The 17,877-nt window shown below is 37.8% G+C and overlaps 1 protein-coding gene across 19 annotated transcripts in view; it reads left to right on the top strand.

The window, feature by feature from the left end:
• The window catches only part of GTDC1 (glycosyltransferase like domain containing 1), a 446,641-nt gene that overhangs the window by 179,747 nt on the left and 249,017 nt on the right, over positions 1-17,877 (top strand). For all 19 annotated transcript variants that reach the window (XR_007478257.1, XM_049711959.1, XM_049711957.1 and 16 more), the window contains one exon: positions 3,578-3,751. Coding sequence is in view for 18 of the 19 variants with exons in the window: in XM_049711959.1 (XP_049567916.1) it covers positions 3,578-3,751 (174 nt within the window). In the remaining variant the exon portion in view is untranslated. The remainder of the gene's footprint in view (positions 1-3,577; positions 3,752-17,877) is intronic.

Below are 17,877 nucleotides of genomic sequence, written 5' to 3'. Positions count from 1 at the left end.
TGTGTTTATTACCCGTGAGAAATAACTGGGGAAAAAAATTAAGTCTATTTTTCCCTTTATGGGTGGCTTTAAAGTTAATGGAAGTTACACCCACTCATATCAGAGAGGAAATGCATGAAAAAGAATATTTCTGTAAACTATCTTGGAACTTTAATTTGGCATAAACTGGGTTTTTAAGAATATAAGTAGTTGGGTTGAATGCCGTTTGAGGGCAGATGGCTAAAAAAATTTTTAGCTTACTACCCCTCATCTCTCTGTTTCAGAAAAGATTGCTTTGCTCAGAGGGAATGAGACTATAAAAGCTTATATATAATTTTTCAGCATTGCTCTTCTGAAGAGCGTAAACTGATAGACGAGCTTGGAGAGAAAGAAGTGGGCTTGATCATTGGTGGGATTCTTAAGGAGAAAAAAACTGGCTTGCAGTCGTCCAGAGGAAAAATAAGAGTGTCAGAAAGCAGTCCTGTTCAGATTCAGTTTGAAAAGTATGACTCCAGCTTCTTAAAATGTTTCTTTAGTTTTCTTGCTGACTTCTGCTTTTGTTGGCACTGTCAGGTTTCTTTCTTGACTGTGTGACAGTTAAGGACTTCAGAGATGACCGACATAAGCACTCACCTTAAATAGAGGTTTCACTAACCCTCTGACTGATGAACACATGCCATAACTATGTATTATGACCTGTGGGTCACTATTACAATATGTGACATATGGTGAAAACAGACTAGCTGTAAAACATCCTTCAACTTTTGGTATATTATTATATTGGCTTCCTTATTGCTTGATATTGTGTCAGCACTTCTGTGACACTCTCTTGTATTATCCATGTTGTAATCACTGCTAATCCCAAGTTTGCACTAAGTTGCAACTAAAAAAACAAAAAATACTTGTATGGGAAAACAAGTTTGCAGGAGTGGGGGCAGATAGGGGTGGCAGGTCAACATTCCTTTCGTTAGTTTTTCATTCCGCTATTTATTGATAATAGAAACTTTGACTGTCTCAGTAAATGTGAATTAAACTAAACTGAGGACTTGCTGTGGTATTCCTGCTCTATAAGCTCTGTTTATTCATTTGTGTTTTACAGTCTTGTGGGCTTGCATGTCTTCTTTTCAGTTTCCTTGATGTCCTTTACAGGGTGAAATAAAACTAACTGCTTTTTCTATTTGATCTTGTATACCTTCTTATCAAAGCATTTGTATGCATTTTATTGAGATCCAGTGACACTGAGACACTGAATCATGGCTTAAAGCAAAGAGGGTTATTTTAAAAAACAAAACAATGATTTATTAAAATGGTTTTTTGATTCATAAAGGGAACATAGTACATATTCCTGTTTATCCAGCTCACCCATGGTTATCATTTGTGTTCATTGGTTTCCAAGAAAATGGTATAGGCAAATTTGGAAACTATTGACATATTAATGACACATAAACTTTGTTTTTACATTTCCTTCTAACTATGTATTTTAGATTATTTTTAATAAAAAAATACTAAGGAGAGGATCAAGCCTTTGCATCAAAAGCAACAGCGAATATTATATTTCTTTCGTTTAATTCTGAAGGTCCATGGTGTTGTGGTCCTTTATAATACATTATGTAATCAGTAGGACCTAGTGGTACGGATTTCTGGATCCATTTTCACCAACTTCTTCTATTTCTCTGACTACTCCAAATCTATATAATAAAAAAATAAGTTATTTGTAGAGTTTCTATATAATCCTTCCTGTGTAGTCTCAGAACTTTAAAAAACCTAACAGTTTCTTGAAGCAAGGGTTAAAATGAGAAATAGACTTTAACTACATGTTATGAAGGTATGCTCTTAGTATGAAATAGCTTTATCTGGATTAATCTCCTTGAAGGCAGTGAAAAGTATGGCAAGTGTTCTGTTCTCAGTACTGTGGTGTAAAACGAAGTACATCACTGACATAGAAACCCAACATGGGTAGTTGGGCCACAAAGAAAAAGGTCCTCCTGTACTTGGTGATAATATTGAAAATTCCTGGCATTGCGGAAAAGTACACTGGGTTGGCCAAAAGGTTCCTTCGGTTCTTAAAGTAAAAATGAAAGACATATTTTTCATTTTCACCAAGAACTTTATTGAACAACGTATTCACTGTTTTGTTCCACTACCTTCTGCCGTCTTTCAGGCAGCTTCATAATTCCATCTTCCCAAAGCTTTTTATCTTTTTGAGCATAGAACTGTTGCAGGTGCCTTTTACAGTCTTCCAGGGAATTGAAATTTTTTCCATTAAGAGAATTTTGTAAAGACCGAAATAAATGGAAATCTGAAGGTGCAATGTCTGGTGAATTCGGCGATGAATCAGCTTGATCCCAGTCAAGCTGTAACAGTTTTTGCCTGGTCATCAAAGAAACTCGGTCTTGTGTTATCCTGATGGAAGATTATGCGTTTTCTGTTGACTAATTCTGGATGCTTTTCATCGAGTGCTGCTTTCAGTTGGTCTAATTGGGAGCAGTACTTGTTGGAATTAATCGTTTGGTTTTCCAGAAAAAGCTCACAATAGAGGACTGCCTTCCAATCCCACCAAATACACAACATCACCTTCTCTGGATGAAGACTGGCTTTTGGTGTGGTTGGTGGTGGTTCATTTCGCTTGCCCCACCATCTCTTCTGTTCCACATTATTGTACAGTATCTACTTTTCATCACCCATCACAATTTGTTTTAAAAACGGAACGTTTTCATTACATGTAAGTAGAGAATCGCACGCAGAAATACGGTCAAGAAGGTTTTTTTCCTCTTAACTTACGTGGAACCTAAACACCAAACCGATTCACGTAACCAAGCTGGTGCAAATGATTTTCAACGCTTGATTTGGATATTTTGATTATGTCAGCTATCTCCTGCATGGTGTAATATTGATTGTTCTTAATTAATGTCTCGATTTGATCGCTGTCAACTTCAACTGGTCTACTGGACCATGGAGCATCGTCCAGTGAGAAATCTGCAGCACAAAATTTTGCAGACCCCTTTTGACATGTTCAATCAGTCACAGCACCTTCTCCATACACCACACAAACCTTTTTTTTTTGCGTTTCAGTTGAGTTTTTACCTTTCTTGAAATAATAAAGCATAATATGCTGAAAATGTTGCTTTTTTCTCCCATCTTCAGTATTAACATGGCTACACAGAAATTCACCAATTTTGATTTTTTTTTTTTTAAAGGCACGCTGATATGACAGCTGTCACAATGCAATCTAACAAAATTATTTCGAATGAAGTTGAAGACAACTAAAGTGCTACTGGAGCCATCTTACGGAAAACACCAAACGGACTTTTTTGGCCAACCCAATACTTTGGTTTGAAGTGTCATAGGATCCCATTAAATCACTTAATTCCCCTCCTGCCTTTCCTCTCTGATGCCAATAATCTACCTTCCCTTGATATAATGCTAATGAAACTAACTTATCTATTAGAGTCATTTTGATAAATACTGGTAGGAAGTGCAGAGTTCTTTGCAAACCCAAGGTGCAGTATAAACTCTGATTAATAAAGAAGTCTTAGGCTTATAAAAATAACTGAACAAGTGTGGGCTCACCATATGCATTTATCCTTTCCCTTTGCAGCCTGGTGGCTGATGTGGTGGTATTCAACTCGGTTTTTAATATGGAGTCATTTCTTACTTCTATTGGAAAATTCATGAAGCTGATTCCTGATCACAGACCCAAAGATCTGGAAAGCGTCATCAGACCCAAGTGCCAAGTTATTTACTTTCCCATCAGGTTTCCTGATGTGAGCAGGTCAGTATGTTTAACTCCATTTTCAATATTGTGTCATAAATTATTCCCCAAATGTGTAAAAATCGGTGATGTTCTTGCCAATTTTGACTTTTCAGCGTAAGCATGATTAGTTAGAGAATCAAGTTCTATTTCGCCATGCTGTGATTTACAAAGATTTTAAATAATCATGTGTCCAACCTGTCACTGAATGGTTAATTCTGGTACTGAGTTTTTCCTTTCTTTTCTCTTATTTATTTGTTTGCCAAAGCAAGGTGCTTTGGCTTTTAACACTTACTGTTTTATTTATTTGTTGTTTTGCTACAGAAGTCATTGTCAAGCATAGGTCTCAACCTTTGTATTCAGCTTATGCCTATTGGTTTATATGTATAATAGTAACTTCTAAGTAAATCAGTGTTAAATTTTACTGCTTAGATTACTTTCATTTCCCATGCTGTTTTTTCTGGGGTTTTTTTCCCCCTTCTCCCAGTTTTTATTATTTATATTATCTTAGTAAAGAGTTAGGTCTTCTATATTGGGTTGCAAATGCACTTAATTGCCATTTCTTTTTCTCAGTCACTAAGGATATTTTTTATTACCCTTATTGCTGGGCCCACCCTGAATTAGCAATGGATGATGTGGCTCAAAGGGAACATTCTAGAATTCCTTTTCACTTTTGATTAAACCTAGCAAAATTGTTTTTACTACCACCAGGAATATTTTCCCCTTGTGAATAGAAAGTTTACTTCAATGGGAATCATACTAGCTGGGGATGCTGCTGTTTTGTAACTGACTGTGTCCTTAAAAAGAGTTCAGGGACAGCTGTTTCTTCCCCATCCTTGAAATGAAGGCAGGAGACAATTTAATATCCACATATGCTATGCAGGAGGTCAGCATTAGTCTCTAGGTTCTGGACTAACTGAGTTCACCCAGATTTTGCTGTGGGGACACCCACTCTTCCACACCCCTAATACTGATTTAAGTGTCTGACTAGTTAATATTGCATTGAAGAAAAATCTGCCTAATACCAAATCAAGCTAGTGAGTCATAAAATTTAAGTTAGAACAACTTGCCTGATCCTTACTTTATGGAGTTCAGAAAACAGAAGGCCGGAGAAGCAGACTGGCTTGTGCTCACACTGCTGATTAGTGTCAGAGACTGTATTAAAATTTAGACTCTATGACTTTTGATTAAATTTTCTGTTAACTATCTAATCTTCCTGTCAGTATAGGTCATTTGTCAAAAATATTTAATGATTTATTTACAGTTTTGAAAACTATAAAGCTAAGTGAAACTAAGATCACAGTTGATTTTCATATATATGTAAATATGTATATAATATGTATTTGTAATATATAATTTTCATATGTGTGATGAGAGAATGTCAACTTCTGAAGAATATGATTGTTATACTTTAGATCTGTGATTAGCTAGAACACAGCTTATACTTTAGATCAGGGGTCCCCAACCCCCGGGCCTGTTAAGAACCGGGCCGCACAGCAGGAGGTGAGTGGCGGGCGAGCAGGCGAAGCTTCATGTGCCGCTCCCCATCGCTCCCCATTGCTCGTAGTACTGCCTGAACCATCCCCTGGTTCGTGGAAAAATTGTCTTCCATGAAACTGGTCCCTAGTGCCAAAAAAGTTGGGGACTGCTGCTTTAGATCATATTTTGAACCTTATTTTTTGACATGCTTTTAAGTTTTTCATATAATAATATATTGTCAAAATGCACATCTGTAAGTGAATAGGTAGTTATAGCACATCTTAATTATTACTGCTATAGAATTCCAAATAAATAGTATGTTTTAAAATGCACTTGCATCTGATATAGTCCTACAACATCCTATGTTTAATACACCTGTGGCAATTGAATAGTTTATTAATTTGGACTGTATTACCATAAATAAATCTAGCTAAATGGAAGAAGGTTAAAAAATATTGTGGCCAAGATAACATTCATAAGCAAGGTCTTAGCCCAGAGTGTTATTTGAATTATTTTCAAATGGTAATTTGCTTTATCTAACCCAAACTCATATAGTGTAAGTAAGTGATTATTTGCATGAATGACAATCATTCTAATGCCTGCAGTCTTAAAAGAGTATTATTTTGTTGAGATGTTGAAAAATATTTAGTAATTCCAAAGGCAAAATAACCAAGGTGATTAAAAATAAAAAAAATTTTGAACGGTTGTATCTTTCTCTCAAATTTAATTTAAAAACAAAGCAGCAGAACATATACTTAAATTATTAATATAATGTGCTCTAATAATATATAATATAAGGTATATTAGTCAGGGAAGGGAAAAAGCCATATTTCAGCAAAATATTTGAGGATTTATAAAGTTGATAACTGTTAAAACTCAGAGCATGTCTGTCATACAGAAATTCAATATTGGGCTTGTAGTACCTGCTGTACCTATTACCTTCCTCACCCCTCCACTGCCTCATTCTCAAAGACCAGAAAAATAGTAGCAAGAAAGAATATTCACTTGAAAATATTTCATTATATGTATTAAAACATTTTGAAGTGGGAAAGCTCTTAAATACTGTAGTTAGGCATGCACATATTTGAGTCTTGACCGCCACTTACTAGCTCTGTGACCTGTGCAAGTGTAATGACCCTGAGCGTAGGTTCTTTAATGGTTATGATTATATTTACCTTATCCCCTCATAGGCATGATGTAGCTATTAAATGAAATAATGTGTGCCAAATGCCCAGCCGAGTGCCTGGCACATAACAGAACCTTAATAAAGTTTAATTCATCTTATTAACTCCTTCATCCCCATTGTTTTATAACCTAGCACATTTATTGCCACCTGAATATAAAGGACAGTCTTCCCCTTTGCCCTCTTTTAACACATGAAAGTAAAGAAATGCTCTGCCAAAGGAACAGCCTAATATAAATAAAGAGGTTCCTTTATATATTCTTTTTATCATCCTGACTCAAGCAGCCTTTTGGCTTCACCAGAACCTGTAGCATCCATTGATGGTAAGGAGCCAGCTCCTTATGTTCATTCTTCTCTTGTCCTAATTTTCCTCCTTCTTTCTCCAGTTTAACTTCCACATTCTGTCATCATACTTCTTTTCTCGTGTGTACTCTCAAATCTTTTGCACCTTTTCTTTCATATTTGATTAGGAGGAAAACCTCCAGCCGTACTTATTAGCCTACTCTAAATTCATGACCCCTAAATCCACATGGACCTGTTGAGCTGCATGGCGAGTGTACCATAATTCCCCTTTTCTAAGTAACTAATCATGCATTTTCCTTTCTTTGTAAGCTTTTAATACCAAATCTTCTGTCTTCCTTCTCAGATCATGACTGAAAAAGATAGACACAATCAGAAGAGAATTTCTATATGCTGCCACCATTACATCTACCCAGTTATGTGCTTCTGGGTGCATATTTTTTATCTTCACACCTGTAACTATTGATGGATTGACCTTACTTCTGACTAAGGCCCTGTTTCCACCTCTTTGCTGGAGCCCATCCTTCTTGCATACCTAAAAATTATTTTTCTAGCAAATTTTTTTTCTCTGATCTGCGTCATCCATTTTCCTCTTTTCTGGATGGTTCCTATTAGCATACAAAAAATGCTATTTGCTTTACATCTTTAAAATATTCTCTCTTGATTCCACTTCATCCTCTGCTACTACCTCATTTCTTTATTTCTCTTAGTAGCAAAACCTCTTGAAAGAGTTGTTTACACTTGTTTCCAATTTCATTCCCATTGTTCTTTCTTCAAGCTACTCCACTGAGACTGTTTTTGTCCAGGTCCCTGATGACTTCCATGCCTCTAAATCCTGTTGTCAGTTCTCAGTCCTCATCTTACGTCACACATCAGCAGCATTGGGCACACCGTGACACAGTCTTCAAGCTGGCTTCCAGGACACAGGTGCTGCTTCTCAGGATTGTTGCCGGTTTCTCTTTATGACCTTGATCTTTAGCTTTGGACTGGCCTTTCCCACTCTTGACCCTTAAGGGGTTAGTGGAGGAAGAGCCCAGGATTGAAATGAGAAGAAAAGATAAAAGAGGCAGGAGGTCATCAATGAGAGAATTATCCTGTGGAATAAAGGGAAGAGAGTTTTAAGGAGATGATTGGTAGTGAATTCAGAGGAGTGAGGTTAAATAAAGTGATGACTAAAATTATCCTTGAATTCAATAATTAAAGGGTCAGTGGTGCCCCACCCTGCATTCTGTTAACTCACAAAAAAGTTTCATATGTTTTTTTCTGGTAGGGAGAGAAACAACCTTCAAGTCTAGGTGAGATCTCTTTTTCTTTCTCTTTCTCTTTCTCTTTCTTTCTCTTTCTCTTTCTCTCTCTGTCTCTCTGTCTCTCTCCCTCTCCCTCTCCCTCCCTCTCCCTCTCCCTCCCTCTCCCTCTCCCTCTCCCTCTCCCTCCCCCTCTCCCTCTCTCTCTCTCTCTCTCTCTCTCTCTCTCTCACACACACACACACACACACACACACACACACACACACAGAGGCTCTGCTCCATATTTTAAAGATGAAGGCATCAAGGCCCAGAGAAGTTAAGTGTCTTCTGGTAATCACACAGCTAGATATAGACAGAGCAGAAACTGGAACTCCTATCTCAGAATCTCCATCGAGTGCTCAGCTCACCACTTATTGTGAATGCAGTTTCAGAGGTCTTGATTATCTGATTTTTCAGCTGACAGCAGATTAGCAGCATCAAATTGGGGGTGCGATAAAGGCAGGCTCACTGACAGCAGTGAAAAGTGACAGCTGACTGACAGCTTGACAACAAGGGAGGAGAGAGATAAACTGTTTAAAAAAATACATGAGAAGTGAAAAAGCATGGCAGCCTGGAGCCATTCTAGGGCAGTACAGGCAACTCTACACATGGATGAACCCCTGCAGACATTCCTCCATGATTGTACAGCTTGTACATCAAATGGATAACTGTGATTTATTAAGAAAGATTAAATGGTAGCCAGTAAATTCTCTTTAAGAATATAGGGAAATTCATAACCCACTTTTGGCAGAAATTATAAATGACAGCAAATGGAGCTAAATGTCATGCCTTACTCTAGGATGTACATGAACCATGTTCACCTAAAGGAAGATAATAAACATCTAACCCTTTTTCATGCAGTTGCAATGTCTGTAAGCTTAGGTGACCAGGGAACATTTCAGTAAGACACCTTTTTTGGATTTTTCTGACTGGAGCCTTTTCATGTACTGTATCTCCGTTTGCTGCTAGGGTGTATATATATTGGCTCCTTCAGCACTGAAGGCATCCAAGCCTGCCAGATGATCGGTAGTCAACAAAACAGATTTTGTAATATTAATACCATGTCTTAGTCCTTTTAGTCTGCTATAAGAAAATACCATAGATTGGGGGGCTAATAAACAACAGAAATTTATTTCTCACAGTTCTGGAGGCCTGGAAGTCTAAGATCAAGGCAGATTTGATGTCTGGTGAAGGCCTGCTTTCTGATTCATAGATGGCTGTCTTCCTACTGTGTCCTTATGTGGTACAAAGGGCAAGGGAGCTCTCTGAGCTGTCTTTCATAAGGGCACTAATCCCATTCATGAGGGCTCCACCCTCATGACCTCATCACCTCCCAAAGCCCCCATCTCTTAAAAGCATTATATTGGGAGTCAGGATTTCAACATACGAATTTTGAAGAAATACAGATATTCAGTTTGCAGCATACCAAAAGATAAATGTGATCTCAAGACTTAGTGGGATGAGACTCACTACTGGAATGTACTGAAGAGGATGACTATTTTGTGTTAAAGGATATAGATTAGATTGAAAATGAAGGAATTTTTACTGTGCGTTTCAAGAAGGCAAATTTCACATAGAGTTCCATGGTGCTGATGGTGTGTGATGGAGAGGAAAAAAGGGAGCAATTCTGCAGCTTACTGAGCTAGATGTTGACTAGAGGAAGCCAATATTTTCCTACTCTAGATCATGCAACTGTCATAAAGGCAAAGCCTAGTAGAACTAGGGAATTTTATATATCCAGACCTTTGCACAGGTCTCAGTCTTATGAAATCCGAACATCTGAGGAATTTGCAACTTGCTTTCTGACAATGTCATCTTTAGAAGGTAGAGCTAACCATAACAGCTAACCTTCCTGAGTCTTATTTTAGCCCAGCATTATGCTAAGCATATTATACATATTTTAGCATTTTATTCTTCCAACAATTCTAAAAGATATTTTCCATTTATAGTTGAAGAAACCCAGCCATACAAATATAAGTAGCTTTTTGCCTACACTCATATAGATAGTAAAGGTATAGGTAGAAATCAAACACATTTTTTACCCTATTTTAGAACCCAACCTCTTGAAAGTCTTTCTATACTGCCTGTCCCGAAAAGAGGTTTTGGACCCTAGTACGTGACTTTGGCCAGTGAAGAACAAATGATTTATAAAAGAGAATTGATGGAAATGTTGAGCGAAAGGGAACATGTCATGGTAATATTATGAAAGAAAGGACACAAGGTCTTAGAAAGCAGACTTTCAAAAGATTGAAGTTTTGAAAAAGAGGACACCTGAAAAGGAATGAGCAATTTAAAAAAATATATTTGTTGAGCGTCCTAATGGAGAACTGTCTGTGGAGCCGAAAGCCCTAGTGTGAATCCTGGCCCTGTCGCTTTCTATCCAGTAAGCTCAGAATAGAACCTCAACCCAAGTCCAGTTAACTCCTTATGAAAAAGAGATCATGCTTTTCTTGACTTAAGGAAGAATGAACAATTTTAAGAAAGAATTCTCATAGTCAAATTGAAAATTTGCTTAAAGAAGCAGAATAGGAAGAATATGTCAAAGAAACAGCTGTAGACTCACACCATTATTTCATGTATAAGAAAAGTATTTTATTTATTTATTTATTTATTTATTTATTTATTTATTTATTTATTTATTTATTTATTTTGCGGTACGCGGGCCTCTCACTGTTGTGGCCTCTCCCGTTGCGGAGCACAGGCTCCAGACGCGCAGGCCCAGCGGCCATGGCTCACGGGCCCAGCCGCTCCGCGGCTTGTGGTATCCTCCCGGACCGGGGCGTGAACCCGTGTCCCCTGCATCGGCAGGCAGACTCTCAACCACTGCGCCACCAGGGAAGCCCTATTTTATTTTTTCAATTTCTAGGTATCTTGTCATTTATCCAAACTCTCTTCCCTTACAAGTTAGCTTATAGCATGACACCTGTCTTACAGGACAGTCCCCGATCCATCATATTAGATTAAAAGGATGTAGCTGACTACATACATCTGCACAGCATCGGACTTCTTCCATCTGTCTCTCTTGTAAGATTTGGTGCTGAGGGCATATCCATGATTTTTATGTAACTAGATAATCTCCACCCCCAACAAACTGGACCACATAAGAATGAATTGTAGAAATACAGTGAATTACAAAGTGGCATCCCTTATCCTTGAAAAGGATCATGTTTTTTGGAGGAATTCCATCAGGGAGCTTCAAAGTGGATATCATCTGCTTCAAATAGCATTCAGTTGGATTTAAGGTGAAGAGAGATAAATGCTCAGGCTGTCAAGGCCTGATACTTGTATATGTTTGTCATTTGCCTGCCTCCTCTGTCCCATTATTTTGTGAAAAATGAGTTTAATTTTTTTATTATGGTTACACATAATTAACTTAAAAAGATCAAACGTATGTGTTTCCAGTGAAGGCCTTAAAAAAAATCATTCATTTATTTTTTCATGAGGGAATGAATATACTGTATCCTTGGGAGTTGAAGTTTGGACTTGGAGCTAATAGAAGCGTGTATACTTTGGGTTGAGAAATATGTCCTTATCTGGGTTTCAGGTCCAATTCAGTCAACACAGAGAACATCAAGTATCAACCTCATTGTGATTATTAAGAAAAAATTTCATATGTTTCTGTGACCATTTCATTATATATATATTCCTATTTTCCATAATATTGGATTGTCAGAGTTGCAATAGAGTAAAAAAGAGTGGATTTTTTTTTTTTTTTTTGCGGTACACGGGCTTCTCACTGTTGTGGCCTCTCCCGTCGCGGAGCACAGGCTCCGGATGCACAGGCTCAGCGGCCATGGCTCACGGGCCTAGCTGTTCCGTGGCATGTGGGAGCTTCCCGGACCGGATCCTGAACCCGTGTCCCCTGCATCGGCAGGCGGACTCTCAACCACTGCGCCACCAGGGAAGGCCAAAAGAGTGGATTTTACCTGTGAGTTTCCTCATTTCATAGATTTTTACTTCCTGGGAAGAGGGGTTATATGAAGAGCATCTCTGCTTGCCTCCTTCCTACATTTTTTTTTTTTACATCTTTATTGGAGTATAATTGCTTTACAATGGTGTGTTAGTTTCTGCTTTATAACAAAGTGAATCAGTTATACATATACATATGTTCCCATATCTCTTCCCTCTTGCGTCTCCCTCCCTCCCACCCTCCCTATCCCACCCCTCCAGGCGGTCACAAAGCACCAAGCTGATCTCCCTGTGCTATGCAGCTGCTCCCCACTAGCTATCTACCTTACGTTTGGTAGTGTATACATGTCCATGCCACTCTCTCGCTTTGTCACAGATCACCCTTCCCCTTCCCCATATCCTCAAGTCCATTGTCTAGTAGGTCTGTGTCTTTATTCCTGTCTTACCCCTAGATTCTTCATGACATTTTTTTTCAAATTCCATATATATGTGTTAGCATATGATATTTGTCTTTCTCTTTCTGACTTACTTCACTCTGTATGACAGACTCTAGGTCTATCCACCTCATTACAAATAGCTCAATTTCGTTTCCTTTTATGGCTGAGTAATATTCCATTGTATATATGTGCCCCATCTTCTTTATCCATTCATCCAATGATGGACACTTAGGTTGTTTCCATCTCCGGGCTATTGTAAATAGAGCTGCAATGAACATTTTGGTACATGACTCTTTTGGAATTATAGTTTTCTCAGGGTATATGCCCAGTAGTGGGATTGCTGGGTCATATGGTAGCTCTATTTGTAGTTTTTTAAGGAACCTCCATACTGTTCTCCATAGTGGCTATACCAATTCACATTCCCACCAGCAGTACAAGAGTGTTCCCTTTTCTCCACACCCTCTCCAGCATTTATTGTTTCTAGATTTTTTGATGATGGCCATTCTGACTGGTGTGAGATGATATCTCATTTTAGTTTTGATTTGCATTTCTCTAATGATTAATGATGTTGAGCATTCTTTCATGTGTTTGTTGGCAGTCTGTATATCTTCTTTGGGGAAATGTCTGTTTAGGTCTTCTGCCCATTTTTGGATTGGGTTGTTTGTATTTTTGTTATTGAGCTGCATGAGCTGCTTGTAAATTTTAGAGATTAATTCTTTGTCAGTTGCTTCATTTGCAAATATTTTCTCCCATTCTGAGGTTGTCTTTTTGTTTTGTTTATGGTTTCCTTTGCTGTGCAAAGGCTTTGAAGTTTCATTAGGTCCCATTTGTTTATTTTTGTTTTTATTTCCATTTCTCTAGGAGGTGGGATCTTGCTGTGATTTATGTCATAGAGTGTTCTGCCTATGTTTTCCTCTAAGAGTTTGATAGTTTCTGGCCTTACATTTAGGTCTTTAATCCATTTTGAGCTTATTTTTGTGTATGGTATTAGGGAGTGATCTAATCTTATACTTTTACATGTACCTGTCCAGTTTTCCCAGCACCTTATTGAAGAGGCTGTCCTTTCTCCACTGTACATTCCTGCCTCCTTTATCAAAGATAAGGTGACCATATATGCGTGGGTTTATCTCTGGGCTTTCTATCCTGTTCCATTAATATATCTTTCTGTTTTTGTGCCAGTACCATACTGTCTTGATTTCTTTCGCTTTGTAGTATAGTCTGAAGTCAGGGAGCCTGATTCCTCCAGCTCCATTTTTCTTTCTCAAGATTGCTTTGGCTATTCGGGGTCTTTTGTGTTTCCATACAAATTGTGAAATTTTTTGTTCTAGTTCTGTGAAAAATGCCAGTGATAGTTTGATAGGGATTGCATTGAATCTGTAGATTGCTTTGGGTGGTATAGTCATTTTCACAATGTTGATTCTTCGAATCCCGGAACATGGTATATCTCTCCATCTGTCTCCATCTTTAATTTCTTTCATCAGTGTCTTATAATTTTCTGCGTACAGGTCTTTTGTCTCCTTAGGTAGGTTTATTCCTAGATATTTTATTCTTTTTGTTGTAATGGTAAATGGGAGTGTTTTCTTGATTTCACTTTCAGATTTTTCATCATTAGTCTATAGGAATGCCAGAGATTTCTGTGCATTAATTTTGTATCCTGCTACTTTACCAAATTCATTGATTAGCTCTAGTAGTTTTCTGGTAGCATCTTTAGGATTCTCTATGTATAGTATCATGTCATCTGCAAACAGTGACAGCTTTACTTCTTCTTTTCCGATTTGGATTCCTTTTATTTCCTTTTCTTCTCTGATTGCTGTGGCTAAAACTTCCAAAACTATGTTGAATAAGAGTGATTTTTGACAGCAAAGGAGAGAGGAGAACAATGTTGGTCATTTGAAGTAATCTCATTTACTGAAACTTTAAGAATTTCTCTGAACATTTCTCTCCACCTTTTTCCATGTAGCTAAGATATGAAGCCAAACAGAGGTTTATGGACTTTGCCTATTTTAGAAACAAAAAAAGGAGAATTTTTAAAACAGTGTGAAAATTTTAAATGAAAACTCGCAGGCTGTGCAAACAAAGGCAAGGAGCCTAAGGGCTTTTTGAAGAATTCTTATTAAAGAAAACACTATTTTACATTGCAAAGCAGATGTGTCAGAAAACAACAGCAGATCTGTAATTTGAGAACCTGTAGATTGATAAGACTGAAGGCAGCCCCCATGGCTCCCCACTGAAAACTTTCTGTTTTCTGTAGTCAAGAGTTCTGCTTCTGGGGGGGTTGCCAGAAGCACCTTAATCTTCTTACCACATGTGGTCATATTTCTCAGATATTTTGAGAAAGTATCAGTGTTAGAGTATTAGTAAAACTACCACCTTTGCTATATGAAATAATGAAGTGTGGGTACTGTCTTCTTTAATATTAATCTAGGTCTGAAGTAGAAGAAGAAAAGTTTGGGTTTTATAAATTTAAACATCTCCATATTTGCTAACAATTATTTTGGTTCTCCAAAATGAATGTAAAAATGTGTTTCTTTTTGAATGTCATTTAAAAATTTTTTTTATAGAATCAGTGTACTTAAAAACTTTTGATAAATCATTCCAATGTTTAACACCACTCACTGTCAAGAAATCTCCTTTGTATCTAATGCAAATCTTTCATGCTGTGATTGTATTGTAACCATCTTCCTCTTACTCCCCTTAAGAGAAGAGAGTTTGGTTTCAGCATATATATACCATCCCTCTGTTGGTCTGAAGTTACATAGAACGAACTTTTGCTTTTTCAAATGTACTTTTTAAAGAAATTATTATCCATGTTAATGCCTAATTATAACAGATTTCTGCTCTCATCAACTTAGGTAATAATAGTAACGTCACTCAAAAAAGCACTCTGAAGTCAGCAGCAACAACAAAAGCCTATCCTTTTGTTATAGGATGATTTACCCCTGTTCTCCTCACGTATAGAGAACACTTGAGTTGATTTTACATCAGAGATTTGATGTACATTTTTTTAGGTCCTTGTAGTCCTGTCCTAAGAGATTTGGGAGGTCAGAAGCAAAGGTCACAGATCACAGGGTAGAGAAATAACTAAAAATCCAAGAATGTTCTCAGGGATTACATCATCAACCCAAAGGGAGTCATGGAGCAGGGCTGCCGCAAAATGGAGATGAATGTCATGCGACAAACTCAAACCACAGCAAAAGGTCTGCTTAGGCTTTCTTTCCCTCTTCAGGCTCAAAGGGCATCGCCAAGCTTCCCATAGCACAGTGAACGATCATTAGTGTAAAGCCATCAAGGCAAGAACGAGTTACGTTATATACTCTTGTTTATTACAGGAGGGCTATATGCAATGCATATTATTTAGAAAGATTTCAAGTAAATGACTTTGATGTTTAAAGGATCAAACTTTGGTTATCTTTCTAAAAATCACTTATTCAAATCATTCCATTCCAGGTAGTGTTGAATAAAAATTGGTAGTCAGCAGTATGGTGTACTGGGATTCTTGTTTGGCTTGTTACCACTTGCTGCCACTGTTCAGCCTAGAATACATTACTTAACCTCCCAGAGCTTCAGTTTTACCGTCTGTAAAATGGAAATTGAAATAGTACCTGTATCTTTGGCTTATTAGGAGGAGGGAAACAATTACTACCATATGCTGACTGAGCTCAGTGCCTACAACCTAATAAGTGTTACGTAAATGTTAGTGGTTTTATTATGATTCCCATCATCACCATTGTGGTTTTCAGTTGACAGGATTTTTGACAGGTCGCCCATTCAGTATGACTCCAAGCTGAAAAGTAAGGGGGGACAAAATTCTGAAAACCCTAGTAATTTTATAGAATACCTGAGGATCTAAAGTTTACTACTAATTCAAATAAACGTAGGGACTGTCTTATATCTTGTCAGTCCCCATCACACCAGCCAAATGCAATACTTTAGCAGTGTGAGTACACAAGAGGAAAAGTCACATGTGCCGCTGTCCACATCTGCCTGGCACCTATAAAACATATGCATTCCTTGTGGTACTGGTGTGTGGAATGGTGAGTGGGTACAGAAGTCATTTTAGTACAGTGTTCTTGTAAAGAATGTTGGGGGTGTTTTAGAAAACTTTCCATTAAAAAATAAACAGCTTGGAATGTACCATTCAACAGTAAGCTACCAGAATAATCTCTCACCCAGAATGGCTTATTCCCTAAGAAATTCCAGTCAAAAAACTTTATGGGCTTCCCTGGTGGCGCAGTGGTTGAGAGTCCGCCAGCCGATGCAGGGGACACGGGTTCGTGCCCCGGTCTGGGAATATCCCACGTGCCGCGGAGTGGCTAGGCCCGTGAGCCATGGCCGCTGAGCCTGTGCGTCCGGAGCCTGTGCTCCGCAACAGGAGAGGCCACAACAGTGAGAGGCCCGCGTACTGCAAAAAATAAATAAATAAACTTTATTATATAGGAAATTCTTTAAAAATGGGCTTCAAAATAATTAGATACAATAAAATATACTTAACAGTAATTTAATTCTTTGAGATTTTATTCATCCCGTTGTTCACCCATCATTTATTAAAAGCTTGCTATTTGCTTACCTCTGAAATGGGTATAATAACACACAGTCTGCGAACTAAAAGGGTTAATGAGCCTGGTAGTATATTATAGGCTCAAGAGTATGGCAGATTATTACCATGAGATTGGTCATCTGTGAACAAAGCTCACCTTGAAATATCGTCTAAAAGTGGATGGTTGAGAGACGTTTGGAGCCCCCAAGTCCAATCAGTCTTACTGGGCACTTAGCTACAGGAAAAATATGATTGACTGGAAAAGACAGCAATGGCTTAACAAAAGAATGTGTTAACAGAAGGGCTGCAATCTGCATGAAATGTAGAATACGTGGAAACACAAGATTCAAGAACCAGAAGCAAAGGAGAAGAGATGCTGAATCCAGAAGATGAGTCACAACAGAAGTACACTCTCTTGAAGAGCAGAGAAAATTCACCAGAATTTACCATGGCATCATTAAGATATCATCTCTACTAATCCAACTCCCTTTGCTCTGATTCCATAATCGCCAAGCAATATTCTGTTTATTACTACATCCTTCCTAGTAACTTAATTCCAGAAACTGTAATCCTAAATGTCAGAAACAAATATCTGGATATTGGAAGGGCATATTCTCTGGAGATCAATAAATTGTGGCTTTTAATAATTAAAAAAAGCCTGTGTGGTAAATACAAGGTATTCTGGGATATAAGGATGTATAAGACAAGATCCTTAATTGTAAGAGCTTTGTAGAAATGATAGGCATAGTCAGGTGACTCCAAGTATAAGGTAGAAAAAAAAAATGAGTGCTTTTTATGGCATCTGAGCTGGGCATTAAAGACTGACTAAACTTTGGGCATAATAATGACAGCATCATTTATCAAGTGCCTTTTCTGAGCATACACTTTATGTATATTATTTCCAATCTTTACTAACCACCTGCAAGCTAGGTACTATTATGCTCATTTTGCAAGTGAGAAAGAGGTTCAGAAGTTAAGTTAAGCTTGCCTGAAATCCTGTAGCTACCCAAACTGTC

This window comes from Orcinus orca, chromosome 7, assembly GCF_937001465.1.
Source record: "Orcinus orca chromosome 7, mOrcOrc1.1, whole genome shotgun sequence".
Taxonomy (NCBI): domain Eukaryota; kingdom Metazoa; phylum Chordata; class Mammalia; order Artiodactyla; family Delphinidae; genus Orcinus; species Orcinus orca.
The sequence above is the reverse complement of the archived record's forward strand: the minus strand, read 5'-3'. Positions and strand labels throughout refer to the sequence as shown.